Source organism: Anastrepha ludens, chromosome 3, assembly GCF_028408465.1.
Source record: "Anastrepha ludens isolate Willacy chromosome 3, idAnaLude1.1, whole genome shotgun sequence".
NCBI lineage: Eukaryota > Metazoa > Arthropoda > Insecta > Diptera > Tephritidae > Anastrepha > Anastrepha ludens.
The window spans coordinates 66,325,340-66,341,815 of NC_071499.1; the positions used below are offsets into that span (position 1 = coordinate 66,325,340).

Here is a 16,476-nt window from a genome sequence, read left to right on the forward strand (position 1 = left end):
AAAAAAAAAACGAAAAAAATAAAACTATAAAAATTTTAAATAAAAGAATAAAATAAAAATAAAACAATTGAAAAAAAAATAAGCAATAAAATAAAATAAATTTAACAAAAAATAAAAACAAATTAAAAAAAAAAAAATTAAAAAAATATATACAATATAAATATAAAAAAATATATACAATATAAATATAAAAAATTACCACACTATAGGGAGGATAAAATATCAAAACTTATGGACTGAACATGTTAATTTTATTTTGGACGCTAGTCACATGCAATTTTTACCATCTTTAATAGGAACTAGTTACCTCCTTTTTAAAAAGATGCGGGCATCACAATAGGACCTAGGGCTTGTCTTAGACAAGCAACCCGGCTAACCTAACCTAACCTAATAGATAAGTTTTAGAGCTTTGAAAGTTAATTTTTTACAATTGAAAATCTTATTTAATTGCAGTGAAAAACACATTATGTTTTCATTCACTTCAATTTAGCAATATTTTTGGTTTTTATTAGGCTGTGCACTGTTTAAACTTGAATTTGAGTTTGTTCCGCCCTATTTTTGGCAGTTTCTAGCTTTTTTGGTTGTTTTCTTTCTTTTTGGGGTGTGAAACGGCTTGCATTCTAATGGTGACATAATCTAGCGTCCAAAATAAAGTTAACGTGTGCGATCGGTAAGCAGTGTCATTGCAAAACTTTTAAATTTTATCTACAGTGTAATTATATATTAGTGTAGCAATGTGCCCAAAGACTGCGTTAAAAAAAAAAAATGTGTCAAATGGCTTAAGATTTCAATTTTAAATTCACATCGATGTAGTAAACAAGAACTGCTGCATCATTTCTAAGTTAAAAGGTAAAACTTATAAATGTATAGGTTAGGTTAGGTTGACCTGGCTGTCTGAAAGCCATCACATAGACATATTGGTCCTTAGTGGTACGAGATGGAGCTTAACCTTTACGTTTCTTTGTAGTATACTTCTTGTAATAAGCCTGCGTCCTTTGTTAATTTAAGTAAGCCCTAAAGCTCAAACCCCGAGAGACATTCCAACTTCTCATTATTTAGAGCTCCTAGGTATTTCATTCGGGTTCTATCTAATGCAGGCAAGAATATAGAAGGTGTTCTAGAGTCTCCCTCATGCATGTATGCATGTTTGCATGTTTATAGCCTGTCAATGTACCTACAATAGTTCTGCTTTCCTTTATAGACAGGGCTAGTACGAATTGGCGTATTCATCTGTATTCTGTGCGCAGAGGATTTTCGCGGTTTTGCAAATGGCTAGATTGTTCCACCTCCTGTCTATTCGTATTTTCATGTTCGCAACGATGTCTTTGTATATCAGTATGCCATTTTCTTGTTCAAATGGTATGTAGACAACACTCTTGGCAATCTCAACTACCATTTCGTTTCTTGCAATGCCTTTATATCCGGGTACCCCAAAAATGTTTTGAGCGAATGCTATTTCTGCAGCCTTTTATTACGGCTTCTGCTTGAAAAATACTGCAGTGGTCAGGGAACTTAAATGGCCGCCTGATATCTAGTTCTGCGCAACAAGTCCCTGCTCCTACTCCTTCCAACATTTTCTTGCCGTCAGTAAATATATGAAGCATACTGGAGCTAGGTTTCATGCCCCACTTCTATTGTTGTTCGGAATCTCTTCACCCAGTTGCATTTGAAATTAAAAAAACTCGTTGCATTAAAAGAAATGTGTATAAATTTGATTATCGTCCATCCGGCCTTCTGTATAATGAATAGCTGAAATGCATATGTACGTATAACCTTTTACACTACCAAAATACCTAAGGCAGTGCTTAAAATTGCTAGTTTTAGAGATTTCAGGCAGCTAACTGTAATAACCGTGAGACTTTTTTTATTCATTATATTATTAATAAAATATAATTTTTTTATGTGCGAAAAATGTTTAAAGATAATAAATACATACATATACCATACATGCGTTTTTGACCGAAAAATTAAAAAATATGCGTGATCAGCTTAAATATCCCACCTTTAATATCAATTCCAAAAGTCAAGTTTCATGCGGAAATATTTTAATTAAGAGTGTGCTGAAAGTACTAACATCATTAAAATAATACTGAAGACATAACTTTAAAGTGCCGCCTGGCGGGCACTTTGAATATTTATTAAGAATTTGTATACCGATTAAATGAATTTTTATATAACATCAACAAAAGATGGTGGCCAATACATGTATCGAAAATGTTTTTTTTTAGTAATACCAATTAATATAATTATATACTAAGTATATGGATAATTTCTGAAAGTTTTCAAATAAGCTTTTTTAATAGGGTTCGAACTAGTCATCCTGGTGCTGTGATTGCGTTATGTGATAATCCCATAGATGCAAACAAGGTATACATTTATAAAGCTAACATAGTTGAATATATTCCTAATACTGTCTTTTTCAGCTTCTTATTGCTTTTGAATGTGGACTTCTTGTTCTGTGGGACCTTAAAAGTAAATGTGCGGAATTCCGTTGGCAAGCTGCTGAGCCAGTTAAGTCGGTAGCTTGGCACTATGAAGGCAAATATTTTATTTCCTCTCATACGGATGGCTCCATATGTACTTGGCCAACAAAACCTATACCTAAACCTCAGTCAGTTATTTGCCCTCACGGTAAGTAAGATCATATAGTCATCTAATAGTTTTCGAGTTGAAAACATATTTGTAAGGTATGCTCATATTGCAAGCTAATAACAAAAATCACAGTACAACCTTCATGTAGAGAATACAAAGGTGACACCATCGCAGCACCGCTACTTTATTTTTGGTGAACTTAAATGAATCGGCAATTTTGAGTAGCGTGTGCCCAGTTGCTTGTTTGCTAATCAATAATTTGATTTTTAAATAAAATATATGTAATTAGAAAAATTAAGTGCCGCGTGTTATATTGAGAAAGCACTAATGGTAATAAAGGCTCTACATTTTTTTTTCATTTTATTTATTTTTTGACTCTTGTTTACAAATCTTATGTACATAAGTTTCCTTGCCTTTCCAGTGCTAAGAAACTAATTATTTGCTCAAATGAGATATATATGTACAATACATATATGATTATATCGGATGTGAAAGGTAGGGGTTCCAGTCTCCTTTAAAGCTTTCGTTGTCGGTGTGATAGATGTGGATGGATGGAGCCGAAAAGGACGAGCTTCCAACCCCCGGTTTTCTGGTGCTGGGAGCCGGAAAGGTCTTGTTTCCAGTCTTCCTTAAAACTTCCTTTATCTCTTATGACGATGAAGCCATATTGAAGCCGGAATGACCAAGACTCCGTGTTTTTCGTGGCCGGACCCTCGTGCGAGATGAAATAATGAAGATAGTGCAGACTTGAATATTAATTTTTTTTCTTTTCTCTAAAAAAAAGAAAAAAAGGCTCTAAATGCCGCGTTTTCCACTTGCTCTCGCGTTCTTTTCCTTTTCTATCCGTTTCTTTATTTTCTGTGTTTTCGTGTTGACATCACAGTCTGAGATGGCACTATCTTGTATTCTATCTTTCTTGACGCACAACTCTAAGACGTTTTCATAAGTCGTAATATAGTTCCTTTAAAAATAAATACCCTGTTTCTGAAGAACTCTCTAAATAATTTGATTGTACCTAATGAAATATACATATGTAAAAATATTTTTATTTGTTATATCTAATTGAGAATTGTGCCCTTTATATGCCCCTCACATATTCATACCTCATACTGCATGCTTTTTCTAGTTATGTTTAGCTGGTAGAGCTGCGAATAGCGAGACAAGAGTGTCATCTTTTCTCGATAAGAGATTTGTGGGCAAACGTCCCCACCATCTGACGCCAGCTCATTTACGACGACATTTCTAACTATTCCATGTGCATAATTAGTAACTTCAAACTCGCGTTTTAATATTTATCTTCCTTACTTTAAATATACAAGTAATTTATATTCTTATTGAAGAAAATTTTGCAAATTCCTCTTTCGATCGAATCAAAAAATAAAATTTTCCATCATTGTTTTATTGTATTTTACTTAACATTTCGGAATATGACGGATTGAATCATATGTGAAACTGTAATTGTTCCAATAATAGCCACACACCCACAAGCACAGTAATTTTTCTACTGAAGCTGTTATGAGCTATTTTAGAATTCTGGTTTTTGTAACTCGTGATGTGTAACATGTTATTTATTTTTTCAAATTTCTACTTTTTATCTTGTACAGCTAAAGTTTCTAAGGAAGGCGTAGTAGAAAAATGTAAACCTATTTACAAAGTCGATTTAAAAACGTCACAAATGGGGTGAGTAGCTCATAAATAAAGTTGCTTGCTTTTATGTGACAATAAGAAAATATGTTTATAATATTTAGCGACTCGTTTACAATATTTTCTGGTGGAATGCCCACTGAGAAAAGCTCTAAATCGAATTGTATAACAGTCATGGTGGGAAAATCAACGACTGTTTTGGAAATGGAGCACGCTGTCATGGACTTCATTATACTCTGTGAAAATCCTTGGTTATGTGGTAAGTAATTGTAGTTTTGCGGAAAAGGAATAAAAAATATGAAACATATGTATGTTTGTATACGCTAGAATACTTTACTATTTAAAAATTTAGGTTAGATTACTTAAAATGTTAACGATATTTGCTATACATTCGAATATCCCTCTACATTTTTGTCGTTTTGGTTATATCAACTTAGAAATAGATTGTATTTTTTTTTATATTCATTAATTTCTTAATTCATTCATGTATTCAACTACATCCACAAGTTTAGTACTATCATTAAAAGCTAGTAGGCCGAGCTCCTCCTTCAATTTGTGGAGTGGTCTTGAAGTTGTTCCACAAGTTTTATGCCGAACTGCAGATATTTTTTTTTACGTCCAGCTTCTTTCACCGCAGAAATACCATTGCTTGCCGAATGGCGACCGCCATAGAAAAACCCTTTTCTATCACTTGGTGTTGCATGACGACAGTGTGTTTCGAATCCGGACCTCTTCGAATAGTGGTCAGGCACAAACCATTCGGCTACGAATTGTCGCAATCAGATTACCATAATTCATCTAGCAATTCGGAAATGCTTTACAAGTACTTTTGATGTGTCCATTATATATTAGTATTTTTAGTTTTTTACTCTTTGTATATTTCCTGTATTTTTGTAGAAAAAAACCAAACCGCTACTGTAAAAGCAATTTTAACAGTTTGTTTGCGAAAACAATTTTTTAGATAACTTTCTAGAGATGGCTATCGTATTTAAAAATATTTCTGTTTTAAATGGAGGAGCTCATCCCTCATCTAACAAACCGAACAAAGGATGTAAGCGCCAACTATTATTATTTATAATTATTAAGGTACAAATTCTTCCACAAAAGTCGTGAAAAGCAATAAAAACGACGAAAATACAAAACCTGGGCATACATCTTATATTCCATTCTATAGAAATATTTTTTTATTGGATGCTTATCCATTATTAGTGTCCAATTAGAGTAGAGTAGATTTCTCGCTTAACCCTTAAAGCGCGATTTTTTTTTGTAAAAAAAATTTTTGTTTGTTAAAAACCTATTTTTTATATTTTTATATTAGTGTTAAAAAGTTTGACCATTTGTGGAGTATTATTTCGGCGAAAAATGGTTAGGAAAACAATGAAAAATTGTAATAAAATACCTCGAAAGCTAAGTTTATCTTTAGAATTGTCAATGTGTTATTAAGGGGACAGATATCTGTAAACGGCCATATTTTCCCTGATTTTCATTAAAATTATTTAAAATGAAGAAGTCAATAAATTTTCAAAATTGGCCTACAGTTTATTTATACATTAAAATATAAATTTTTTTTTCATTATTTCTATATGAATTAAACAAAAATGAAAAAAAACTCGCGGAATAAAATGCCTAAAAAAAAAAATGAATTTTGGGGCGAATTTTCCCACTATTTTTGCTTCGAAAAAGTTATTTTTTCGAAAAATTTTCGAAAAATTGTAAATTCACATAGAAAGTAATATCATAAAAAAGATGTGTGTAAAATTTCAGGGATCTCGGTCAATAACTTTTCGAGTTATGGTGTACGCCAATTCGAAAAATAGAGTTTTGAGAAAAACGCGTCTAAAGTTTGATAACGTAACTATACCTCTCCCAGCGCACGAACGCAAATAATAGAGACGTCACGGTTGAAGATCTATAATATAAGAAATACAGTAGATTCTGTTTTTATGCGCTATATACGTTCCGCAAGAAACAGCATAAAAAAAACTGCATAAAAAAGATACTAAAGTGCTAAAAACCGCATAAATCTGAAATAATGTAATAAAATCGCATAAAAAAAGGGTACTAGTCCCATATTATAACTATAGATACGTTCCATAGACCGCATGAATCTGAAATAATTAAATAAAATCGCATAAACAAAAATTGTATTTTTGAAAATTATATCTTTATTTAAGAAACGTCAGAATCGAAAAATAAATTTACATCGTCAGAAATAGAATCAGACGCATGTTGCGCCTTCGTTTAGGATTTGGCGTAAAATCACTTTCGTCACTTGAGGAAATGTACACGTCTGATCTAGATGGTGATGCAGGCGGTTCCATACTTGTAGGGTTAGCATTTCTGATGTAATCTGTGATGAGTTTTTGCTTAGCTGGTTTAAAATCTTGTTTATACAATCCCCGACAGGTCGACATGCATTTTTTAAATTAAAAAAAAACCGCACTATTTCAAAACCGCATAAAAACAGAATCTACTGTACTTAAGTTTACGTTCTAAAATTTTGTTGACATTTTCTTAAAGGTTTATATTAACATTTTATGAAACAAATTTTTTTTTTTCGAAATTTTACACTTAAAACAAAAATCGCTAAAAATACCCGAAAAAACTCGATATGCTCGAGCTTGTTCTCAAACATTTTCGGGTAATTTGCAACGAACAGGTGTGCGGGTACTCGTTACCCGGCTTGTTCGAAAATGTGCGAACAAAATCTGGAACTCTTGGGGCTCCTAATGTTTCAAATTTGTAATATCTTCAGACAAAACTGCAGAAAATTAAACTAAGTGGTTGTAGTAGCCAGTTTTCAGTTCGTTTCATATAAGCAACAACGCGATTTTAAGGGTTGAGTCATTGCCTAGTATAATCATATAGAACTACAAATGCATATCAAAAACCATTATCGCTAACACAATTTCATTGAACGAAACTCAGGGGAGGTAATAAATATAAGAAGATAAAAAATTATTGTTATATTTTATTATTTTTCTTATTGAAAACATATTTTCTTGTTTTATGAAGTTGAAAATTTTCGCACACGAAAATAAACGTCAGCTAAAAATAAATTCGGCTGCAGCGGTCACTGTTTTTTGTTGTCTTCCATGCTTCATCAAAATTTCATACTTCATGTGAGAGGGAGTTGCATATTTACTTGAAGATAGTATCATATTATTACACCCGTTATTTATTGTTATGTTATTCCTTACTAAAGTACTAAAATAAATAGGTAAGAGTATTAATAAATTTTCTATTTTTAAATACTAAATTTTAAGCTGAATTATTTAAATTAAAAATAAATAAATAATGTCTGTTTTTTATTGCTTGATTTCCTAGAAACTCAAGAACCCTATGCGATAGCAGTACTTCTCCAATATGACTTAGTTTTAATAGACTTACTCACGCCCGGTTTTCCATGTTTCGAATCGCCTTATCCCATGGACTTACACGAATCACCTGTTACATGTTGCACCTATTTAACTGATTGTCCTTCGGATTTGGTTCCTGCTTTTTATTCTGTAAGCTTTTTCTGCTAATATTAACTTTATTAATTATACAAATACAGGGTTGTAAAGTTATTTCTTTCAATTGCATAGGCAAACATATTCCAATCGAATAAATTACCCAAAAATTAGCAAAAAAAAATGTAGTTACCATAAGAGACCTTTGCATCGAACTCGGCATTGTCGTTATGCGATTCTTATAGTCGTTCAAAAATATGAAAAGACCACACGGTAAAGCTGAGCGGAAAAAACTGTCACTGTCAAAATAACATTTCATTAAAAGAGATGAAGAATTTGGTCGACTTTGCATAATGTGTGCCACAATCGTATTGGTATTAGCAACAAGTCTGTGCAGAAACTAGGTTAGCAGAGATTTTGGTAATTAAATTTTGGTGTAAATAAATATATAAATGACATTCTGAAAAGCCTGAAAAGAGGTGGAAAAATGATCATCCAATATGGGGCACTTTAATCAATAAAGGCCTGTTTATAGCTCCCAAGAAAGTTTGCCATTATTTTTTGTGTATGGTAATGCAGTATGGAAGAGAGTTTAACCGCTGATTTTGGGCTGTAAGAAGAAAAGAAAATCAGCAGAAAAAAATCGCTAAATTGAGCCTTACTCAATCATCCAATATGGGGCACTTTAATCAATAAAGGCCTGTTTATAGCTCCCAAGAAAGTTTGCCATTATTTTTTGTGTATGGTAATGCAGTATGGAAGAGAGTTTAACCGCTGATTTTGGGCTGTAAGAAGAAAAGAAAATCAGCAGAAAAAAATCGCTAAATTGAGCCTTACTTGCTATAGGATGCGTTAGGTTGAAGCGGTTGTCCGTTATTCACACATTCAGGCTTATACCCCATTGTGAGGCGGCATGGGGAATCTCTCCTAAATCGAATGCGAATTAATTAAAAACTTTAGAATATTCCTGATTTCCACAGTGCTGAAATTTTCCAACACATTGAAGAATTGCCTACCTAAAATGGCAAATATCCGTCTGGCACATAGGCGCCAAATTTTTTTTCCTTCTCTCTATCTTGAAAATACAGTACAGTTATATGTATTTCGGCGCAAAGCTTGATTGTCTTGTGTAATGTATTTTAAATTAAAACAGTCCTTGTAATAAGTGAAGAATATCAAATTTAATATCAGAAATTGCCTTGTTAAGTTCATTTTTTATATACAGCTTTCGCGTTTATTGAGAGTTGCATATGTAACTTAAAGTTGGATACTCTATGCTCCAGAAGGTTTTTATAACTTGTTTACCCAACCTGTATTATGAAACATGATAAAATTAATGCAAGAAACTAACGGAATTATTATGAAAGTATTAAATGACAGAAACTAACGGCATTTCCTATAGGTTGGTCGAACAACGACTAGTAAAAAAACTGGCTTTTCTGAGCGAGAATGGCCGATTAGCGGCGGGGAATGGTTTCCTGCATCGTGCAGTTATTCGGAAATCGTTATAACTGGACATCAAGATGGCACTTTAAAGTTTTGGGACTCTGGTGCAGGCACTTTGCAAGTACGTAATATGAAGGCGGCAATAGTTGAAATACATACTTTGTAATAAAACTTTTTTTAGATTCTGTATAAATTGAAAACGGCAAAAGTTTTTGAAAAACCGAAAAATCCGCATCCCGATAGTGGTATTGATAATCCACTTGCCATTCAGCATATATATCTTTGCTCTGAATCGCGCCGATTATGTGTTGCTGGTGCTGTTGGACAAGTTATGCTGTTTAAATTCCGTAAAGGCGAATCAACGTCTGAGGTTTTGTCATTGGAAATCCCGATTCTGTATGAAAATTTTGACGACATTTATGGTACAAGCCCAGAATGCGATTTCATACCACATCAAGTTCAAAAAACCGAGTCAAGCGAATCTGATAAGGTAATTTTTCTTCACATAATTCTTTTTTTTCATAATTCACATAAATATGTCATATTTTCATAAAATTCATTCCCATTTAACATATTCATTGCAATTATGCCGCGATTCTGACAGCAGTCGCTTCTTGTCGTTAAACTTTCTTGTGAACGTTGATACGAGTAACTGACAGAATTCTCATATACATTTTTTAAGCCATAAATATTTGTTAAAATGATTGCTAACTATTTGTTGTTTAATAAAAATTGTATTAATTAAGAATTAAAAGCCAAACTTACATATTTAATTATTAACTATTTGACTAAAGAATACAGTATTTCAATGTTTCTGTACATAATTTTTTTATTGAAAATTTAAAATGTTACCTAAGAAATGTTTCGTAATCTATTTCCAAAATTCATATAGTGCTGCCAGCGTCTTAGCATAAATTGCTCATATGTACCCGTATTAATAATCATAGTACTCGAAATCGGCTGTACTATGCCTGCATCGAATTTATATTTTATTCTTGTGATTCAAAAGGGCATTTGGGACCGCTTTTGATTTCATTTGCTATGTCCTGGAAATTTCTTTCAATCTATGTATATGCACAGTTTCGAAACTTTAGAATGGTCTTCAGAGGAGGCCAATACGACATTTACATAGCTTTGCCATGTTGAATCTGACATTTGTTGATATAAAATTCTTTTTTAAGTATGTCGATATGTTATGTTAAAAATGGCAAGAAATGGAGTTTCATCGTACATTTTTTTTTGGTGGAAAATATTTGCAATATTCGAGTGACCAATAGGTTTAGTTATAATTTTGTTGACGACCCAACTTAATATTATAAAGAATAGACCCGAAACTATCCGATTGTGTTTACTCATCATTTGCGTAAAACTAACTAAATAAAAAATGAGTACAAGTTTCCGTAGTGTTTGCTGTCATTATTAATTTGGCGTTTTCACTTTTCGTAACTTCTACGTATTCTTCAAAATGTGTTCGGTTAAATGTGAGCTTTCGGAGAAAATTGTACGTAAAAAGCAAGAAAATGGTCATTTGTCGCACAATGCCATAGCAAAAACTTTAAATAGTCCATAAAGTATGGTAACTTACGTGTTAAAAAAGTTTAATGAAACCTTGTCTGTTGAACAAAGGCTTCAGGCCTTCAGGCTGGGAAAAAAAGGATTTGTGTCGCAGTCACAAGTCAAAGAAGTGGTGTCACCTTGCCTTTCATTTCGAGATGTTGCAAAGCAGGTCTAACATATTGGTCGAAAGGTTATGTCCAAAAAGTGCGCAGAAGTGCAGGTTTACGATGATATAAAAAGATTTTAGCACTCAATCGAAATGATAAACAAAATAAGGGTGCTAAAGCACGTGTGTGTAAAATTATACCGTCAAGACATCCATAAATATGGCTATGGTTATGGACGATGAAACATATATCAAAGCAGATTTTAAGCAGATTCAGGGTGCTGAGTTTTATACTGCAAATAATAGAGGAGTTCCAGGTGCCTTTAAGCTAAAAATGTTGGACAAGTTCCCTAAAAAATATTTGGTTTGGCAAGCCATCTGCCAGTTTGGTATAAAAAGCAAAGCGTTCATTACCACGGGCACTATAAATCAAGAAATTTGTATGAAGGAGTGTTTGCAAATACGTTTGCTGCCATTCATAAAACAACATACAGACTCAGTTATGTTCTGGTCCCATTGTCATTGTGTCATTATAGCCATCTTGCCATGAACTGGTATGAAAATCACGCGGTAAATATTGGGCAATTGTTAAAAGAAAATTGCTAAAAACAACAAAAGCAATTAAAAATTAACATCCGTTTAAAATGGAGTGGCAGAGAGCGGAAGATACCGTAACAAAAACTAATGTCCATCGCCTAATGAGAGAAGTCAAATCAAAATTGCGCCATTTTCTTTATAAGAAAGAGAATTGATATGAGTTTTTTGTTTAACATAGTTCGATTAATAAAGAAGAAAATAAAATAAAAATTGTTTCGATAGCGCATACAAATTTTATGTTCCATTGATTTTAGTCCAATCAATATTTTCCGTGTCCATTCTTTATGATGCAATAGAATTTGATCAGAATTTGGTTTTGATCGTAAATCGTTCACGGACGAATTTGTGAAATCACTTGTTTTGATGCAAGATTGCCGTGTGGCATACATAAGCACCGTGAAATGAGGCATCCTCAAGAATTAGACAGTTGATCATCAGTACAAAATATATTTGTTTTTGTTGCAATTTTCATCAAAATATTAAGAGACGATTGAAAGTATGTGAACATTAAAGAAGTATTATGCCGATGCAAACAAAAAGCAACTTCAAAAAACTTTATAATATTGGTTTTAAACTTTTTTCTAGAATCGGGTAGAAACTAAAATTAACGCACATACTTTATCAACTATGTTTGTTTAACAGTGAGCACAAATTTATACAATTAAATTTTTGATTAGAAATATCTACAGAAATGAGTTTCTTATGTGTGGATGGCGCACCATGTATATCTGGAGTTTTGACAAAAAAACTCATGTAAATTTAATAGGTTTTGCCTTGAGGTCGATAAATTTTGATTTATCATAGAAAAAATTTAATATTTATTGAACTTGTATTAAGATGGTTACTTAAGCTTCGGCTATAAATAATCAATTGATTAAATATTTCAAGAAAAACAAACAGTTCCTTGTCTGATATAAAAAATCACTAAGTTGACCTAAGTTATGTTATCAAACGTACACGTACATATGTATATGCATATTGTAGAAAATTTCAAATGAGTTTTTATTTTTTGTATATTTGTTGATAATTCTATACGTAATATTTATGAGTGTATATCATATATAAATATTTTACTTACTTACAGACCGACTGCCCCTTAAAAGTTAAAGTGGGAGCACAACGAAAACCAGCTGGGTTTCAGTCGCAATTAGTTTGTCTCACTACTGGTCCAAATAGAAGAAACGTTCAAGTCACTTCATTATGCATTAATTCTAGTTATGGACTGTAAGTGAAAAATTTGGTTTATGCATTTACATATTTCTGTGATTACAAGCAATAACCGCCTAAGATGACTTAAGAAGGAATGGAAGTGATGTTAGTACATCCATACATTTATTTTTTTATTTACTTAAGTCTATGATTACAAGAATCTTACAGACTAGATACATACGTGTATTTACTTATATTTATTTCAAGTTTTAGAATACAAAATATTCTTGCAGACCATACAGCTAACATAAATCTAAGTGTGAATCAATCTTAAATTAGGATATATATTAATTACGTGAGCCAAGAGAAACCTCTATTAATTGGCGCAGAGAAAAACATTCGCAAATATTTAACTAAAGTAGCACTTGATTGCGGGATTTCAAAATCTAAAGCATTGAAGATTAAGTTTAGTTCAGCACAGGTTCTAAATACGGAGCATTAACTACTTCTAATATAGATAAAACAATTATAAAGAATTCAAATACTACTAATAAAATTACATTCACATAAAATCTGTACCATCATTTTTTTTTTGTTTTTTAGTATTCACATTGGCTTTTGTATAGTATGCAGCATAATTTTTGAATTGGGCGGTTATTGATTGTGACCAAAGATTTATTACAAAAAGTAGTAACTAAAGCAAATATTTTAAGAATGTTGTTTTTGTTTTGGAAACTTTACAGCATACACATATACATCAGCAACACACACATATACATATACAATTTATTTTGTCACCTCTCAAAGGATTCTCCTTCAGATGCATTACACATTGCCATTACATTGACATAACAGACTCACAACGGGTACACTGTAGCGGTAATTTTTGTTTTGAAGAAAAGCAATATTTGACGGAGGAGCTAATATCTTTAATATTCGTATGTAGCATTGATGAGCCGATTCGTAACCGGAACGACTCGGATTTATATGCGGACTGTCACTTCAGCGGCATTCCCCGTATATGTATGGGAAATACTTATACTGCTACAACAACAAGATTGTGCAGATATTTTTCGTATATCACCAACACAATCTCAGGTTTTTCATAAACAAACCGCTGCGATGCCCCTGATTGCGTCAGCCTATCAGCTGATTCTTTCAAATTCGCTGAGGTCCGGTAAATAGTTTGATATTGACCACACCTAAATTATTTTCACTCTGAAATCAGCTGAACCCTGCAAAATTGAGCGTTTAAACTTTATTTACCTGAAAAGCAGAGTTAAACTTACAGTAAAAAATTGACCCTAACGGACCCTTATTAGGCTCGATTATTTCGTATGTGGTGAACTTTTCTAACTGCAGAAACAGATTGCGGCTTTGCGACATTCTTCGGTTGTCGTCAAAGTGAGAACTGCCGGTAAAAAAAAATTTCTGGCAACACACTCAAACACTTTGAAAACCAACAATACAAATAATTAATTTCGAGTTTTGTGTTTTAATAATATATTAAAATACTAGAAAATATTAATTTCTCTTCACGCAGTTTTAAGTAATACATAAAATATGAATGTAGTTATGTATTGTATATATGTATTTATGCAAAATATTAGGTAAATGAAACAATGCTTCCGTTCAATTTCAGCATGGCATACGGAACGGAATACGGACTTGTTGTTATTGATATTGTACAAAAAACCTGTTTGCTAAGTGTTGCGTGTCCTGACTTGTACGGTGCTAATGACCCCTATTCCAGGAATCCTAAAAGCCCGAAACGAATTGAAAATAAAGAAGAACAGAGCCGATCGCCCAGTTCTGATCAGGTAAGTGGTAGCAGTTCCCTTTATTGGTCATAACTCAAAAAATCTACTTTCCGTTTTCGAGTTTTATTTATTTCTTTATTTTATTTACATATACATTACCAATAGACGCGCATACATTTTTCGTATTTATAGTTATTTATGCTATAATTTAATTTTATGTTTTATTCGCAATCGAAATTTTTATAAAATAGCGTTGTTCCCTGATACATTTTTGAATGTTAGTTTGTTTTAGCGAATGTGTGAACGTATAAATCATAATTTCCATAATTTAATGTTCGGTTCGCATGCACGCAGAGAATCGTAGAGTATCAAGTAGCATCTATGTTCTAGGAAGATTTATTAAAGCAGAATTAAGAATGAGGAGGAGTATTTTTTAAAAATTATTGAAATATAATACAAAGAAATTTTTCAAAGTAAAACTAAAATCACAGAGGTATGTTTTTTTGCTTTTGAAGGGACAACATAGCTTAGAATTGGCCGATTTTATAGAAATGCCGATATTATAGAAAGCTAGGGCATATATATTATTCTTGGAGAATGAAGCAAAGTGTTATTAAAGAGAGCGTGAATTAAATTATTGGGGTACAAATTTGAGCTTTGCTGGCTCCATTATAACCTACGCATATCTACTTACACTATAAGAATGTGAAAAGATTGATATCACGTAACGGCTATTTGTAACGTTCAATAGTAGGTATAATAATATTGTTTGGTGCATTCATTCTTGAAAGATTTGAGAAGAAGTTCTCCTCCAATATCTGGTTTGCGCTTTGATGTGGTCGTAACGTTTTGCGCCATTTTCGATAGCTAGATGATTTTTATGATCAGCTTTTCCATGATATAAATGCACACAGTGGTTTGATTATTCCGAGGAATTAAACCTTAAACAAAACATTACTCCGCAGCGGGCATCAAAAGTCCTTTTTCCGGTTGGTTACACGCTATCTACTTATTTAAAGGTAATTCTTGCGAATGCGAACTTATGAGGTATTCAATAAATTTGTTTTGAAATCAAGTACTTTTGGCATCGATTTTTTCCCTAATATGTGGTGGATGTGGATAAAAAGTGCTGGGAAAAGCATTACTAAATATTTTTAAGTTAAAACAAAACGCTTTTAAAAGTATCTTTACTGAGTAAAAGTCTTAAATGAAAGCCTCTTTATTAAATGCTTATATACCATATAATGACGAATAAAAAATGTGAATTCTTTGAAGCTATCAGCAAAATGATAATGGTTTAAAGACATTTGATCCAAGATCAGAACAATAATAATAACTAGTACCTTCAGAATATGGTCTTATGATTAGCAATATGCTTTGCATGTGTAAAATCAAAATCTCTTTAGTTTTTTACATTATTTTCACATATTAGGTGGCGCGAAATTATTCACCTGACGGAAGATTTATAATTTTGGCAAATGGTGCCGTGCGCCAATCATATTTGACACTTGTGAACTAAACAGCTGCAGTACACAAACAGAGAAAAAATGGAGCGCGAAAAGCTCAAAATAAAGATTTCTGCTACTCAAAATCATTTTTATTTAAATATTTAATAAGAAAGTTTTTCAAAAACAAAATTGATGATCAATTTTGCGTCACCTTTTATACTATAAGTACACTCGAAGAGTTATATCTATGAGACCGGAGTTGAAAAATAATACGTTTTTACTTCAAATTGATAGAAAATGTTTTCTTCAATGTAATGGTGCTAGCTATACACACATTTCCATATCTCAGATAGACTACGACTGCTTCGCCAAAAAAATATGTCCTAGGAGCCGAACCATTCATCAAGTGATTTTTTAAATTTTTTCAAGAAGCAACTGCTACTCTATCTGAGCTAAGTTTGGCGAATAAATTCCATGGGCTCTCCCAGTTAAAAAATATGTACATATGTTATTATTGCAGTTTGAAAAATCATATATTTCTAGCTAGAACCATTTTTCAGCCTGGGTGCATTTCGGTTTCATAAGTCTGCACTTGATAACTAAGGACATCTAATACCTAATACTTTCGAAACAAAAATTTTGGTAGTGTGGAATGATCAGATCGATAAAGATATTTTTTCTTAAATATAAATAACTAAAAGCTCAATTTACAATTTAAATAATAA

General features: G+C 32.3%; 1 protein-coding gene across 4 annotated transcripts in view; it reads left to right on the top strand.

Annotated features, from left to right (window-relative positions):
- LOC128858125 (syntaxin-binding protein 5) overlaps positions 1–16,476 on the top strand; it is a 75,169-nt gene that overhangs the window by 18,525 nt on the left and 40,168 nt on the right. For all 4 annotated transcript variants that reach the window (XM_054094119.1, XM_054094121.1, XM_054094122.1 and 1 more), the window contains exons 6-14: positions 2,304–2,367; positions 2,424–2,631; positions 4,197–4,272; positions 4,341–4,495; positions 7,564–7,745; positions 9,091–9,255; positions 9,316–9,624; positions 12,479–12,618; positions 14,186–14,363. In XM_054094119.1, coding sequence (XP_053950094.1) covers positions 2,304–2,367; positions 2,424–2,631; positions 4,197–4,272; positions 4,341–4,495; positions 7,564–7,745; positions 9,091–9,255; positions 9,316–9,624; positions 12,479–12,618; positions 14,186–14,363 — 1,477 coding nt within the window. The remainder of the gene's footprint in view (positions 1–2,303; positions 2,368–2,423; positions 2,632–4,196; positions 4,273–4,340; positions 4,496–7,563; positions 7,746–9,090; positions 9,256–9,315; positions 9,625–12,478; positions 12,619–14,185; positions 14,364–16,476) is intronic.